Source organism: Channa argus, chromosome 4 (assembly GCF_033026475.1).
Source record: "Channa argus isolate prfri chromosome 4, Channa argus male v1.0, whole genome shotgun sequence".
In the NCBI taxonomy this organism is placed as follows: domain Eukaryota; kingdom Metazoa; phylum Chordata; class Actinopteri; order Anabantiformes; family Channidae; genus Channa; species Channa argus.
In genome coordinates, this window is record NC_090200.1 from 5,392,108 (window position 1) to 5,409,503 (window position 17,396).

General features: G+C 44.4%; 1 protein-coding gene across 3 annotated transcripts in view; it reads right to left on the reverse strand.

Moving 5' to 3' along the window:
- Positions 1 to 7,987: 7,987 nt before the first annotated feature.
- LOC137125972 (Krueppel-like factor 7) overlaps positions 7,988 to 17,396 on the reverse strand; it is a 32,874-nt gene continuing 23,465 nt past the window's right edge. For 2 of the 3 annotated variants that reach the window (XM_067502280.1, XM_067502278.1), the window contains 2 exons: positions 14,441 to 14,564; positions 7,988 to 10,656 (listed from right to left, as the gene is read on the reverse strand). In XM_067502280.1, the coding sequence (XP_067358381.1) occupies positions 10,605 to 10,656; positions 14,441 to 14,564 (176 nt within the window). In that variant the 3' untranslated portion in view covers positions 7,988 to 10,604. The remainder of the gene's footprint in view (positions 10,657 to 14,440; positions 14,565 to 17,396) is intronic. The other variant, XM_067502281.1, reaches the window with a different exon arrangement.

Sequence of the window (17,396 nt, forward strand, 5' to 3'; positions counted from 1 at the left end):
TGGAGGCGCTTCCGTTGGCTGCGACGAGCTAATCCACACCAGAAGGGGAAAATATTAGACTTCACCTGGTACAAAAAGACTTGAAGATTTTATATGTAACAAGCCAGAATTGTGGAAAAAGGGATCAAACCTGGGTGTAAGGCCTATAAACAGCACCTGAGTGTGTAGAGAATAGATAATAAAAATGTATTTCCATCTTATTTACGGTGTGTTTGGTGTTTGCCGCACACCCATTCGTCACTTCCTTGCAGGAATCTCAGCAAGTAAAAGCAGATTGCAGCTGTTGCATGAAATGCAGTGAATCTAGAAAACAGTCATGTTGTCTCACTGAGAGCGATTCAATTGAGTCACGGCTCTTGAAAAAGTTTCACAGGCCCCTGGGTCCTGGGGTCCTGGCTCCAGGGTCCCCGTAGATTCTGTCTGTTTCTTCCAATTTATAAGATCAAATGAAATAGGAACTAAAATAATGTAAACTATATGCACATGTCACGTTCAGCTTGGTATTTAGGCAAATCAACTTGGTAAATCTCATTCTGAACACACATACTTTTCACTGTATTCATTTGAATCCAAAAGTGAAAATATAAAAGTTTTATTTCCAGTACAGTGAATAGATCTGGTTTGGCCTCATAAAACATGTTTTTTCAATGTCGATGCCAACAAAAAAAGTTTACAATTAATAGATTTTAGTGATGCAATCATGTTTTCTGTGCAGTGAAATGCACTCGATCCTTGAAGAGAAAAACAAAAGTAATTTATTTATTTAATTTCTTTCTTTTACTATGGCATTGTGCACTGTGCCAAACAGCATTTTCAATTTCCGGCAGGATATGAAGATCTTAAATCTTTAGCCCTTAAAACTTCACTCACGATACCGCGTTCTCTCTCTGCAGCCAGCTGTAAGGAACAAATACCGGGGAGATCTGAGTGACTCAGAGGCTGCGTTTTTAAAGCCGAGACACTCGCTCTGAGATGCACTCGGAGCGCTAATCCCACTCTCAGAGGAGAGAGGTACGTATTGGCTTTGATGATAGAAATGGATTAAACAGATTACATTAAAGGCCGGTCTAATTGAACCAATCTATCCTGATTCTGCTGCTGTAAGATAAATGATGAGAAGGCCAGATAGTGCGTGCAGGTTGTGTTTTGGTGTGTGTCCGGCTCAGAGTTTCTCTGTGTAGGGGGGGGGGAAGAAAAAGGTTATTGAAGATAAAACAACGTACCAATATGTGAGCTTTCCTTCATCAAGAAGTTCATAAAAATTAAAACCAGCAAAATCGTATTAAACGTCCTGATGGTGCATTCGCGGGCTTTTGGGAAAAACTAAACTAAATAAACATGTCCATAGCTTCTTTCTCGTGTCTCTAGCCCTCAAAACAACACTTGAAAAGTGAGAAAATAATAACAGAAATTAAAAAAATAAAAGCATGCAAAAACACCGGCCCCCTAAAAGTGCTGCGACCGCACTAAATGAATTTCAATAGTTGTAGACTTTCGGCCTGCAAACTCTTTCAAAGGGCGAGAATTCAAAGGCATACAATTCAAAGAGAAACACATGAAAACTTGTAACTTTATGGGCAAGAAGAGATAAAATACAGTGACTGCACAGTATGCCATTGCTCTCCCTCGCTCTTAAAAGTGTTGCTTCAAAAAAAAAAAAGGAATAAAAAATAGAGGCGCATTGTGAAAGCTTATGTAAGAGCGGCCAAGGCACAAAAGAAGCCAAGTCTGCAGCAGCACATTCGGATTCATGTGTCTCACTCATTACAAAATGCTTTGCTGCTTTCTTCATCTTTCGGCTGATTACCTCTTAGTGTGTGTCTGTGTGTGTGTGTGTCTGTGTGTGTGTGTGTGTACCTGTCCTCTCAAGCGGGCTCATTATTGACGGTGTCCAGTTGAAGTGAGCGTGATAGGGTGACCTTTCCTTCCAACCTTGTTATCGATGTGAACTCGTTAAGCAGGGCTGTTTAATTAGCAGTGGAATTGCAATCAGGGAGGAGTCAGAGACCTCTGTGGTCTTAGACATGGATCAATGGTCTTCAGGGAGCTTGTGCACACAGCAACAGGGCAATTTGATGTGTGTGTGTGTGTGTGGGTGCAATGTGCATGCATACTTACGCATGCAATTATGTGCTTAGGACATTTTACTTTGATATTTGGCATTTTATATGTATTAAGATAGTGGTAGTAATATAATTATATATTTCAAACAAATCAAACGATTCAGCTTTTAAAGGACACCTTCACTTGCGTCCTTTTGCTCTAGCGTGAGCAGTAAATGTAAATGGATCCCATTAAGCCTCGCTCATTAAAATATCCCTCTACTTGTAGCTGAAAGGCGCCTCCAGATGGCATCACTTGGAGGAAGCTTCAGTTCAGATGACGTCATCCTGTTGCTCACACTATGGAGTTTCGTCATCATGGTCCGGAGCTCAGAGCTCCAGGTGACAACATCTGAACTCGTTATGATGACACATCTGAGGAATCTTTCAGTTTAGATCAGAGACATATTTGAATATAGGGAAGTCAGATTTTGGAACCTGAGCTATACTCCCCTCAAAGCACGGGACTGACTTTGATGTTAGATGGATTAGCGCTCCAGTTTATCCCAAAGATGGGGGATTGGAGTTGATATCAAGAGACCGTGTTAAGACCGTGTAGGGTCCTCCCCGAACTGTCGCCCCAAAGACCTCTGAATGTTAGTGTACACTGGTGCATTACATGTCCCATCAAATGAACTAATGGACCTTAACAGCAACGAAAATATGGATTGTTCACATACTTTTGTTTTTTCACTAACTTCATAACTCCACATACTCCCTCCCAGCATAACAGCGGGAAACACCACTTTGAGAATAATATCCCACTTATTAAATAGTACAGCAGCAAACTGATATAACAATAGCTTTGCCCTGGCTGACACATAACACACTTCATAACACACGTGATTCTACACACTGTCAAAAAAAAAAAAGCCAAAACACGAAAAGCAGGGGAAAAAAAAACGTGTGCAAACACACGCGTCTCAACTCACACACAGATATACAAACATTCAGGCAAAGAAATGCGAGGCAGGAACCGGCAGCCTAGTGCACCTGGTGAGATCCAAGTGAAAGTGAGAAGCATGAAAAAGAGCTGAACGCTCAGGTCTGTTGATCTATTTTTACCGCAGAGCAGGGGGCAGAGAAGGGGGGGGGGTGGGGGTAGGGAGGGGGGGCTGGAAAGACAGAGAGAGACAGACTTCTGCATAATGCATGGGCCTGTAGAGCAGCAGTGGCTTTTACACTGCTGCTCTCTCACTGGGCTTCCAGGTGTCTGAGCTGTTTGTCAACCAGGCAGCATATAGCAGAGCCAGGTGCTCTCACATGGTGCTCTGCTTGATCTCCCTAAGAGCACAGGACCACCGGCCCATCCAGAGGACCCACACGTGAGCTCTCGCCCTATGGTTTGGAGAGCGGATACTGAGCCGCTCTACGTTGGCCCAGCTGGAGTGCGATGGCACTTAGACGCTCGAGCTCTCACATATGTAGGACAAAGGCTCACTGTTGTTCTAAGGGTCGAGCAGCGTTTTTCATTTTTTCCGGATTTGTGCCGCAGCAGCTCATGAAGCTCAGACTCAAACAACACAGCTACAGTTTGGGTCCAAATTTAGCTCTGAAAGAGGAACCTTTAGGGAGATGAATGCAACGTTACATCCATTGTGTATTATTCCATTCTATTAGGATGTTGTCAAAAATACTTCATCTGTTCTTTTTTTGTCAGTCCCGTATGTGCACGATCAGCTTTTGTCTGATCACAATTTTTGTCAAATTAAATGTTATTTTCCTTTATTCTAGTGCCACGTTCTGTCTTCCTCCAGATGCTGACACATTCTCTTTTCGGACAAATTTGTTTTATTTGTTTTATTTATTTATTACTTATTTGCATTTTAAAGAGTTACATTTGGAAAAATAACTTTTTACCCCTCTAAAAACTGGGAACAGACCAATGGAGCATCCCTAAAGGGAGCTGGGTGGCTGCTGGGCATCACGAGGAGGAAGACTAATGAAATCCTGATGAGGATGCTTCTCTGAATCCACCTGCATGATTAGGCTTTAATTACCAAGGGCCACCTTGACATATTCCCTGTAATTGGAAATACCTCAGCACTTGGCATGCTCATGCTTGTGGCATTAAAACCAACCAAAGGATCCACGGCTCACAACCTTTTGTAGACGCATCCGTTCCTGACTTGAAACGAGCTCCCCTCCGCGTGGGCACTGCGACGGGGGAGATTTTGAGGCATTTCAGATTGACGCTTGTCTCTATGCAGATCAGTTGCTAAGTAGTGAGGGGCTGTTAGAGAAAGAGCGCGCCGACGGTCTGAGCATGGAATAAGATATTCTGAGGGAGGCTTTAAACTTGTAGCTGCTTCCCGGCTCGCTGGCATCTCCACATTGCCAGATGTGACAATAACATCCCTATATGGCTGCCAAACGCCTACAAGACACCCACAGGCGTTGGCAGCTCCCTTAGCGAAATCTTCTGTTGCACAACCACATGAAAAAGGGGCTTTATGTTCTGCTGGTTAAGTGAATCACTGCCTCGCCTGAAGAATGGGCCTTTCTTTGATTGCAGTCGCTTCGTTTTTAGCTCCGTCACACCATTTATGCCCTCCCCCCAGTGGTGCGAGCTGCGACTGAATCGTATAAGTAAAACAAAGACACCATCTCTAAAAAGTGCTCAGGTGTTTGAGCGGTGAATAGCCACTGAAACGCAGTAGGGACTCAAGGGGCGAGCCGATAAGCCTGCAGCATGCGAAACCGTTTGAGTTTTGGAATTGAATTCAAGGTTGCAAAGTGCTGCTGAATTACTTTTTGACCCCTACAAATAGGGGAAATAACACGGTCACAGTGCATTGATAGACGTTTGCAGACCCCCGTGCACAGTTGATGTATACATATTGAGGTCAAGTGCGTTAATCCAAATACACGTTTAAAACAACATAGTACATTGGGACGTTTTAATCTTGTTGTTTTACGAGATTTACATAGATGCAATCATTTAATGCACATCGAGAGGGTGACTGAGCACACAAACGCAAAGGGTTCAACCACTGTGTTTATCAAATCAGCTTTTCTATTATTCAGATTATTCTGCTTGGGATCCCTGGTGTAATTAGCTGTATAGCAAATCCACCTGTTTCAACACTGTGTCTGCACAACCAGCTGGCAAGAGCTTTTACAAAAGAAAGGAAATAAAGGTTTTTGTTTCTTCGTTCCTAGCTGCGTGAACTGACTGGGTTTAAGGATGTTCAGTATAAACCACTATTATTTCTCATCTGGTTCATCAGATTGTGTGCTAACGTATGTGCTACACAATTTTGTATAAACGTTGATTGTCAAAAGTGATTGATATCCGATTCTTTGATAAGTCCCATTAGCTGCTTAGCAAATGTTAGCATGCTAACAGATGTGAACAGATGTCTGTCCGTCCTTCTCATTCTGATGAAATCAGCACCTCACACACACAGAAACGCCTCGTGAGAATTTCATCACAATTCGCACATTTGTCAAAGTGGACTCGAGAAGGACCTGATTGGATTTTGCTGATCAAAGGTCAGAGCTCAAGATCAGTGTGACCTCATGTCTGTCCCTTTCATATTAGAATATGAGTCTGATGACATGTTAGCATTTAGCTCAAAGCCATAATATTTGCAAGATCTCGCCTTCAGCATCACTGCAGGTGTCAAGTGTTTACTTTGTTTTTGCTTTATTAGTTAGATACAGGGACACTTAGAGTCTTGAGACTCGAGAGCAAGCATTCGACCAAGAGGGCGCTGAATGCCGGTATACGCTACTAACCCGCGTGGCGTCGCATTTGCGGATTGGCGTGCGCTAACCTTCATGAACACCTGGCCCTCGCTCTGTTGAGTCCCTTTAACACCATTAGGCTGTGCTGTGAACTCACATGCAAACTCATTTCCATCACATGGAACGAAAATGACGACTGGAAAGTGCTCGTGGGACGTGTGACCTTTATGGAGAAATGACTCCATCGTTTCCAATTTCAGCAGGTGTCTCTGGGATTGACGCAGTCGGTGTAGTTAGGTAGATAATATGTGGCCGTCTGTAATTGCAGATAAAAGAACATTAAGTTCGACAGATACATGTAAGCTTCTTGATGAGGGTGCCCATTTCAATTAGGGAGCATTAAATGAAACAAAAAACCTTATGGGAGTTTTTCACTGCCAGACCCGAGGAGAATTAATACACTACATAGGCCATTTAACAGAGTGTAATTACTCCCTAATTATCCATTAGTTATTCAATTACCCTTTTATCAGCTAGTCATGGTCAAAAGGCAGCAATAGTGGATAAGTCATCACCTTGGTTGGTAACAGATGTAATTAACATGGCGTAGCTCCCTCGGAGGGAGACAACCAGAAGCGCGTTCAGGCAAAATGAAGGTATTGTGCCTCATTTCTCGCGTTTGATCAAAACGAACGATAAATTTTTTTTTTCCTTTCTTTTTTCTGTCCAGGGTTGTTGCGCTGCAAATAGCAGAAAACAAGGGTGTAAATTAATTTTCCTGCACACTTTTACCCAGCTGGTTTACAGACTCCCCCACCGCCCCCCCCCCCAAAAAAAAGAATTAAAAAATAAAATAAAATAAAAAATGCAGCAAACCAAAACTGAGTGAATCTGTAGAAGTGCTGCGGTCAGTGAATGTAAAGCAGAAGGGTGAGTGTGAATGTGCTGGGAGCGCTCGTTATTAGCAAGCTGAATGGCTCTGTGATTGAGGCTTGATAAGAAATCAGAAAATATTCTATGAGAAGATGATTAGGTGCATATTGTTGCTGGATGAAACCACCATTAACAGACCAGCCAAGAACCGTGAATACTCCATGCCAAACTGCTTCTACCATTTATTACACATAATTACATTCTTAAATAAAAACGATTCACTGAACAGTTCCTTGCATAGAGATATTACAATACCAATTTAAAAAAGGAATTATGAAACAAACCGGTAACAAAAATAAATCTTTCTCATTTTTCCATAATAAAGAACATTATTGTACCCATACATCATAATATACAAATGATAAATTTGAAACACTTTGTACAGCGAAAGAAAAGGAGAGAAGACAACGGAGGAAAAAGGTGGGAGAGGTGGTGGCGGGGAGTTGGACAGAGGAGAGGAGTTGAAAGGGATCGTATCTGAGAAAATGGATGGGGGGGGGGGGGGGGGTTACGAGAAGGAGGAGGAGGGAGAGGTGGGAAGCGATGGGGGAATGCTGGTAGAAAACGAAGGTGCGTTTGATTTCAAATTCAGACCTGGTGAAAACACAGGTGGTGCCACACATAGCAATACGTGTTTCCTCCACCACCGCCGCTACCACCCACACCCCCGCCCCCCCCCACCCCACCCCCTTTTTCTCTGCTGCGAGCAAGAGCTGCAGTCTGAATCTGTGCCTCTCACAAGGTGGCGTAAAAAAAAAGAAAAGAGAAGAAGATAAAAAATAACAAATAAAAAAATAGCTGCAGAAAACACACAAGCAGAACGGAGAATACGAGCGTGTGTATTAGTGAGTACGTTCAGGATGTGCTTGTGCATACATGTGTATGAATAACAGAGTATCTACGGAGTATCTGCATGTACTGCATCTCTGCAACCGGTATGAACCAATGTAGCATGTACTGTATGCATGAGTGTGTACATTTGCTCTAAAAACAGCTACTATACAGACTTTATGATCAGCGTTTAATCAGCTAGGGTTGTCGTGTGTGTGTTTGTTGTGTACAACCAGAGAGAAAACAGCAGATATGCGAGTGATTTGCCCCCCCACCCCCCTTCCCGAAGAAAAATTCAGAGTGCAAGTACAAACAGACAAAGAACACACACAGGCACAGCAGAACTGACAATCATTCATTGAGATGACACAGAACTCAAGCGCATCCTCGGAGACAACATGAAACAACCTCACCCCCACCCCCCACCCCTCCCCATCCCACCCCCCCCCCCCCTACCCCCAGAAAAAAAAAACATTCACATTTTTTGAAATCCTAGCTTTTTCCGAGCACAGGGAGAACAATTTTCGTTCAGCGGCGTCACGAGAAGAGTCAGACTAAATTTTAAACGGCACCTTAATTGGGTTTGTCTTCGTATCGGGAATCTGGAAAGTCTGCAATCCGTCTGCGAGTGGGTACAGAAGGTGAGCGAAAACTAAACGTAACGACGACCCCGAGCTGCACGTTCCCACACATTTGCAGCAATTCAGCACGACGGGCGGGCGTCCCGTCGAAATACTGACACACACGAAAGGAGAGCTGCCATTGACCACCCAACTTTTAACTGTTTCGTCTTCGTCCCAGCCCAACTTTCATTTTTAGACCTCAACGCTTTGTCTTTATTAGTGCCAACATCAGACAAGGAACACATTGAGCATGTGTGTGTGTGTGTGTGTGTGTGTGTGTGTGTGTTGTTCTCTCCTACTGTGGTTACTCCCTGCTGTTTTTTGCATGTAGAGGCCTGCCACCGAGATGCTCCATGTGAAAGGGGCGTCTTGGCTAGTTGGCACGTAAAAAAAAAAAAAATAAGAAAAAAGTGCGCTATTTATGCAAAGCAGGAGCTGATTCTGTGTCTATTTCCAGAGCTGCAGACAGATCATGTCAAGATATGATTGAGCTGGGCTGCATTTATAGCCAATATCGAAATGCTCCTCTGGTTCACAGGGAGAGTGGAATCAATTTTGTGCCTGTCTAGCCAGGAGGAGACTGCTGTGTGTCTCATTTCAACTCCAAGTATTAAATGTCTAGTAAAATAAATACTAAATGCCTTGACACAACTGCTCCCTATGAAGTTCGTCAGTACCTCGATGATCTACTTTTGTCCGAGCTGCCTTTTAGACTGAAAGATCTGGGCTGTTCTGTTGTCAGGACACATTTTTCTTTTCTTTCTTTCTTTCTTTTTTTTAAAAATTTTTTACCTCTAGCAGAGCATGTATATGTCTCCGGGTGGAGTTTCGCGAGCTGATGGGGCAGTTATCGCTGCTGACTGCGCAGATCCATCCCCCTACTAACCCGCTTCAGCTCCCCACCGGAAACCCGCGCTCATGACCACCAGCTGGTCCAGCGCTATGAGCAGAAATGTGAAAAAGCTTTCAGCCGTGACTGGCTGCTTATTTGTTTCTAAAGTAAAAAAAAAAAAAAGAGAAGCTACGCACACAAAATGGTGTTTGGTATGACCTTACCAACCACACTCAAGTGTTGTCATGGCACCGGCAACATGTACAGACTTACAACAGATACATTCACATTGATTTGCCACACAGTTGATTGAATTTGTGCATGTGTCTTCCCGTCCAAGTCTGTCCGTATCCAGCAGGGTCCCAATCTGCATTCAGCCATACAGTACAGTATATGAAGGGTGAGGAAGTCGGCGGGGATGCTCTTTAATATGCATAGGGCCACATTAGGAGAGCTGTTGAATTCGGCTTTGCTTTGAAATTTCTCAGAGCTGCTAAACTGGAAGAGTTCTGTGTGGACGGTGCGAAGCGGACACAACCTCCTCGACCCAGTGGCTATAGTCACGTGCCAATCACTCTCAAGGACCAAAAGAGATCATTTCAGGCATCCATTGTAGACACTTGCCTTCTGTTTTGGCTGCGCCCGTGTCCAATGTGGAGAATCTTTTCATAGAAACAACACGGACATAGTGATCGTGTTTGCGTCATCTGTGCATTTGGCTGTTCTATAGTAAGTGAGTCTCCAGTTGTCTTTCAGTTCAAGACATTAGGTTTTTTTGTTATTAGGTTTTTTGTTGTTTTTTTTTTTTTGTACAAAAAAATTGCAAAGAGTCACTTGTGCAACAGTTTCTGACAAAAACTCAGAATCGAGATCCCGGGGAGGAGAAACCCTCTTAGGAGCCATCGCTTTTAGCTGACACTCTAGGAGATGCACGGTCCTTCCCAGAGAAGATTAGTCAGCCTCATCCAGTTGTAACCCTCCACGGATGATGTTCATAAAACAAGCCAGCCCTCTGGGTGACCTCAATCAGTCTTCATAGCACATCAGTCCAATCCTCAAGTGTTGGGAAATCCGCCCTGGCCGTCCGTTCAAACTACTATTCCGAAACCATCAAACCGGAAGGATTTATAAATGGATCCAGTTAGCGGACGTGACAGCAGTCAGATGAAAAATTGTCAAATTACTATCTGTCCAGTGTATGAGATAATAAACCCTTTGGTGAATTGTAAAGGCTGCGGCAACGTTTGCAGACCGTTTGGAAATGAACTGTTCTCCTCGGCGAAGAGGAGCATATCTGGACTATACAGACAGCCGTTGCGCCGTCGGCACGCTAAACTGTACAACTGGTCCTGTTTGGTGTTCGTGCTCCATGTGGAGACGACAGGGAATCGTTGACCAGCTTGGGAGTGTGTAGTCTGTAGTCAGCCTCCCTGTGTGGTGCCTCTATCTCCAGTCCAGTCCAATCTGATTTGACTCCGTCCCACTGTCTCTCTCTCTCTCTCTCTCTCTCTCTCTACATCCATGGTGTTATTCTTCTGCAGATGATGCTCCCGCTCCTTCTCCTTCCCTCATCCCTGACCTCTCCCGAGTTCCTCAGATGTGCCTCTTCATGTGTAGCGCCAAGTGATCCGACCGTGAGAAACACCTGCAACCAAAGACACAGACACGAGAGAACAGCTTGTTAGCTTGTTACCAATGCACGGGGAAGCAGTTTGTTTTGTCGATGGAGCTAAATGTTGCTGTTAGCTAGTGAGTGCTGAGCCACTAATGCACACGTAATTAGTATATGTGTAACTAATTCATAATCAGCATTTTCAGCAGCACTCCTAATGACTTCAGCTGCGCCATGAATAACTAGAGAGCCTGCAGATGGATCTGTTGAAATAGAGTGGGGGAGGGGTGTGTGTGTGTGTGTGGGGGGGGGGGGGAGTAAGACAGAAAAAAACAAAAAGAGCACACAAAACACGTGCTGTAAAACGATAGCTAAACGAGATGAATCGAAGCCGCTCTCATCTGAAATCAGGCTGGCAGGATTGCAGGGGCGTCACTGCTCGGGGGAAAATTGTTTTGTTTTGTTTTTTAATGTTTGATTATTTCAACCCGATTGGCCCAAATTGACACAATGTTTGCTTTCGGCTGGCGTTTCCGTTTTTTTTTCCGATACAGATGCAGCCATTTGTACGAGACCCACTTTTTCAGCCCAACTAATACCACCGCTTCATTCCCACAAGGAAATATAAAACAGCAACGGGGTTTTGTTTAGGTAATTGCAGGCTGCGTGCTGCGGTAATTTGTGCGTTATGAAGTACATGAGACGGAGGCTCGTTTTAGACTTCACTAATGTGGTTCAACTTAACCATGTTTAGCCGGGAAAAAAAAGTCCCAAGCTGCCACATTTTCCGACACAAACGAAAGGCCAGGAAGTGTGCGTGAGCTGAAAGAAAACGCTCAACTCAAACAAGCTCCAAGGCTCAAAGATGAATTTTTGCAAACAGAAGTAGAAATAAAACCACATTTATAAAAAGGTGAAAACACCGGCTCTCATGCTGTGAACCAAAACGCATTTGAATACCGTGTGAAGCCGCGGTTTTGGGAGTGAGACTCCCTTTCACACTTCTGCAACTGTTGATTTTTTTTTTTTTTCTTTTGACACCACTTTCAGATGGGCTCTTTCCACAGAGACAGAGGCAACTGTCTAAGATGTCGAGATGAATCAGTGTTTGGCCAAGAGGGGGAGGGGGGGGGGGGGGGTCGCACTGCGACGAGCCACCAGTCATCTGTCTTACTGTCACACCTGCATATGTGTGTGTGTGCATCACTGCATCTGCGCGCATGAGCGTGTGCACGCCCACACACACACGTGGGATTAATGAATGGCTCAGGATGCACAAAGGGGCTGCGAGTGTGTGTGTGTGTGTTCGACCAGACAGATGGTAAAGTATGAGTCACAACTCGGGGGCACGACACCAGCTGGCACACCGTTGGACTGTCTACACCCCCCACCCCCGTTCCCCTCATCCTCAATCTTCTACCCCGTCTTCCCTGTCTCCCCTGTTTCCCCTCTTCCTTCATCTCAGCAGGGTGTGTGTGATGAGTGTGTGTGTGTGTGATGGGCCGGAGGGGTTGGGCGCCTTGTGACACATGACAGAGGTGGATGTGCCTCCAGGGGGGGAATGGGTGGGGGGGGTCTAGTGGTGGGGAGAGGTGGGAAATGTGAGGGGAAGAGGAGGGAGGACTACTGTATTTACAGTCTGTCCAGCTGAGACCTGATTAAGTTGACACTGCCTGGCCCTCTGCCGCCACACACACACACACACACACACACGCATGCACAGATGACCAGGGTACACACTGTTTCACACACATTACACCAAAGTACCTCAGGTGACGAGGGACTTCTTTTTGTCCTTTCCTAATGAACCCATGCATGATTCAAGGAGTGACATAGTGACATATTCACACACACATACACACATGCGACATTGTCAACTATTCTCAAAAAGACAAAAAGGTTGCAGTTTTGTTTATAACAGAAATGGAAAACATACAGTATAAGAGTTTTTAGCTCACAAAAAACAAATTTGTATGACAAAAGAAATGACAAAAATATTTCAAAACATTTTACATTTTATTTTCTAAATATGTGTTTTTGCATGCACATAAAAAGCATAAATAATTCAAATGTCATGTAAAATGTAAAAATAATTTACAAAATAGGGACAAAAAAAAAAACCCAGAACAAATTTATACACATGAGGCTGAAGTGCAACAAAATGAAATTGAATAAAAAATACAAACGTAACTTTTTAAAGTATAGACAGAATGATTGTTTTAACTTTATTAAAAAATCATTTGTGATAAAACAAAATAAAATGCAACAAACAATTTTAGACAGAAAGTTTCTTAAGCTGATGGGGTTTCAGGTTAGGAAGCTGGACTAGTGTTTTTATTAAACCAAAGTAGCAAAGTGCAGCAAGAATCTCAAATAGAGTCACATTTTATAACGAGGTTTTGTTGTGTAATACCTTCAAAATGACCTTTTTCTCTTGCCTTAAATGCTGCGGTGGCTCCCATAGACCATATTGCTCTGAGATCTCCGAGGTGTCAACCAGAGCCAGATCACAGGCAGAAGAGTGTAATTAAAACAGAAGGAAAGATGTTTGTGTCGGAGTCGAGCTGATCTTTGTACAGTGAATAATAGCCACTGAATGCTTGATGATTTTGTCGGCGGAGCCACACTTACGGAGCCGGGGCAAATTAACATTTTGCTGTGCTTCATAATTAAACAGAAGCCATGACGACTAATTAAGTCGCAGGCAAATTAACATCAGGTCGGCTCTTCAAAGTGACAAAGGCCTGCACCTCCACACCTCTGACTGAGACTGAGGTATTTTCCGCTTTGTAAGACTGAGACAGGACGTAGCATTGGGCACTTAGAGCGAAAGAGAGTTAAAAAAAATAATAAAAAAATAGACACAAAACCATTAGTGTGTTTAGGGAACCATTACATTTTTAGGGACTGAGTGCTCTGTTTGGTCAAGGGCACTCTGTGCTTTGGTCACATGGATCAGACAGGGAATTAGCTAGTTTACAGAACAGTCTCTCCAATCACCGGGAAAGCGTGAGGCTTTATTTACAGCAACACACACACACACACACACACACACACACCTGTATTTTGGGTCACGGTGGCTTTGGGAATTCTCTAAAAACATTTTCACTCCAAACTGTGGAATGCACTGGGGTCTTTTTCTACTACGGAACATTTTTATACGCTTAAACTAATAAATAGTAAATCATTAATGATCAACACACCACAGTCTAGCTATCCATTATTCGTCACAACCGGGCAAACGCCACAATTGTGCTCACATATGAAGCATCGGTATATAATCACAATCATTATTAATAAGCCGTCAGTGACAACTTTTAAAGAAAAAGCGTGGCCAACAACAAATTTCTGTACCATGCCCGTGATCTGTGGTGGCGCTAACAGGTTCTGGAACCACTTCACACCTTTGTGGCAGTGTGAAAGCAGCCTCCAAAATCAAGGCCACGTATCACCATGTGACAAGATTCACTATTAATATGCTGCGCAGGGCCTAATGTGGGCGTAAGCGCAGAACGAGCACTGTGTGGATTCCCAGTGAAGCACCGAGAAAGTTAGGTCTCGCATGTTGCAGAGGAGCACACATTAGTAATCCTGCCAGCACACTTTTAAACTGGGTCAGCACCAAACACATTTGGGTGTGTTACCAGCATCTTGTCGCACTCTTCTTTACTAAACCAAACTGTGTACGAAACACAATGGGGAAACTTAGCCTGCTGTGCGAGTTGAAGTACTTCAAATAACCCTTGGAAAATGGAAGAAAAACATATGAGGTGGAGGAAAGACGGGAGAGTAGAGGGAGAGTTGAGTTTTGACAGACCTGTCACAGTGGTTGCACTTAAAAGGCTTGGCGCCGGTGTGTTTGCGGTAGTGCCTTGTCAGCTCGTCGCTCCGGGCAAATCGCCACTCGCAACCCTCCCACGAGCACTTGTACGGCTTCTCACCTGGGGGACAAAAAAAATAAATAAACTCATGCATAAGCACATGTTTCATCGCTCATCCACCAATCACAAAGTGATTTGTCTTGTGTGGGTGTGCAAAAAAAAAAAACCTCAGTGGCACCGGTGTGGAGTCATGAATCTAAATATTTGCTGCCTTCAGATTTACAGTGTGTTGTGCAAATTTAGGGTTTATATGCAGGGATCTTATTTAGGAGACTACATCCTGTAAATAGCGATTGCAGTTTGCAGTCTGTGATAAAAATCCATCTGCCTCCGTTCACTTTGTTTTCTTTTTCCGAGGTTGGAAAAGAGAGCAAGGCAATGTTTAACACTGAGATGGAGAAGCTCCCACTGGTCTCCCATCTTGCTGAACATGCAGAAGAGGAGTAGAGGGTAGAGAGAAGTGGAGCGAGAGAAGTGGAGAGAGTGTGTATGTGTGTGTCTGTGTGTGTGTGTGGTGGGGGGGGGGGATTAGAGGCAAGGTGGATGAGAGAGTGAGAGGAGGAGGTGAGATGAGACCAGGATAGGGAAAAGTGGAGTAGGAGAGAAGTGCAGCAGAAGTGGATTAAGGCTTAAGAGGCTGCAGATATGCCGGTAGGAGAGGGGTGGGGGGGGGGGGGTGGGGGGCTAGTGATAATTAGGCCAGTCACACAACATAATGGCAAGGAAACCACAGTCTGCCAGCTGCGTCCAGCTTCGACGATGTCATCTGCATCGGTCACATCCCATCTGGACCGACGGCTTGTGGCTGAATACAGACGCACTGACCAGCTCTGCTTGAGTGCCCCCGACACAAAACCCGGCTTAATTTGCTGAATGCGATTATCAAAAGGGACACAATCAGTGGATCAACCGCTTTGTGAAGTCAGTCAAGAGTGAGGAGAGTGCCTGTATAAAGCCAGTAGTGGTTCGGGGAAACTGGCTGCAGCAGCTGTTGTACTTCCTGTGTTTCAATTAAATATACATTCCTGCTTATTGCATGTGCTAAATGCCACAAAGTTGAACTGCAATTTCATGGCATGAGCAAAAAAGCAATCAAAGTCCTCTGACAGTGGTAAATCTGACTGTGGTACGCTCAAGCAAATTTTTCATCCTGTGTTTATGTGTGTATATATAAATATATATACAGCAATCAGCCATGTTGCAGACCACTCTATTAGCAGGAATCAGAACAAGGTGGGTAGGTGGGTGCTAAATGGACAAGTGAGAAAAGAATTACTTCCACACAGCAGTCGGAAAATGAAAACAATCCTAATTAATATGAATTGGATTTTTCTCCCCTGCACATCATTTGAGTATCATTTACTTTAATTTGACCCCCCCCCCAAAACTGCACAGTATTAGTCCCCTCCCCTTGCTTCCATACATGTTTACACCTATCCCTTTAGACAGCCTCACTTTCCTGAAACACCAAGAGCAGCAGGTCTGGGCCGTCCGAAATGAAATTCCCGTGAGGGAGGGATGCCTGAATGTGTAGCCTAGCAACGGGAGTGAGGGGGTGGGGTGTATGTGCATGTATGTATGTCTGTGTGTATGTGTGTGATGGGTGGGGGGGCACTGAAACATGAGGAGGCAGTAGTCAGTGCAGCTGGCTGGATCTGGCAAAGGCACGCCGCCATGCCACCGGCCAATTACCGAGCATGCTGGCAGAGGACGGAGGCAGTTGCCTAGCGACGGTAACCGTAGAGCTGTAGTGGTGGTGGTGCAGGAGGAGGAGAGGTGGAAAGAGGTTGTGTGTGTGTGTGTGTGTTTGCTGGGGGGGGGGGTACTAAGAGACCAGAGCCCGCAGCAGTACATAACCATTCAGATACCGAGTCCTCCAACGATACGCTGCCCCCATCTCCTAGCAACAGACCCCCCCCCCCCATCCACCAAGGTACACACTCGCCTTCTCAAACACACACACACACACACTTGACTAAATGGACCATTTTGTAACAAAACATTACGTACAGTTGGACTGACTGACAGTTTAAAACAGCAATCACCAACCTAATCCATCGGATTAGCCCAAACTCGCCGTGATAATCTGATTAAGCTCTGTTACTTTTCCTATAAAACATATATTGTAGATTATGAAGGTAAGTGGATTATTTCTTCTAATTTGCAGAATCAGTATAAGTGGCCAGTGCTGCACTGATGCAGAAAACCATCATTTATTCTACATTATTTAAAACGATCCCCATTAGCTGATACCATTCCATCATTACAGACAAACACGATGTGCAACCGAAATTTCTTCCCCCTCTGAAATTTCTTTCGAGAGTAATCAAATCAACAATCACATATTTCTTATCTGTAATCTGATGACTGGGTATTTCCTGAGTCACTATAATCCTATTATGTGTAATCTATTACTTCCGAATCCTTTCTCTCTCTCTCTCACACACACACACACACACACACTTGCACTTGCTCCAGCCTCTCAGGTGCCAGTGTTGAAGTTAATTGCATTCCTTCCATTAGCTGGAGTCGAAGCAGGGCCTCGGAGGTCATTAGGGGGGCTCCTGGAGAAGGTTTACAGGCCCCCTGCTCACAGCCTGCATTTCAGGCTTGAAGTTAAGGAAGATGACAGATGTAGGAAATGATTCAGAAATGATATTAGAGAGAGGCTTCGGGCTGCGGGACAAGTGGGGCTGAACACATAATATCCGGGGACCGGGGATCGAACCACTGACCCTGTGGTCCGTGATCTAATTCAATGTATTTATTCGTTCCCTGGATAGACAGTGTAAGGAAGAGTGAACCCTGTTTTGATAGGTGCTGGATGGGGTCGAGTTGCTGTAACTGTCCGCACACATGTGGCCACGTGGTGTTAGTTTGCACAACAGACAT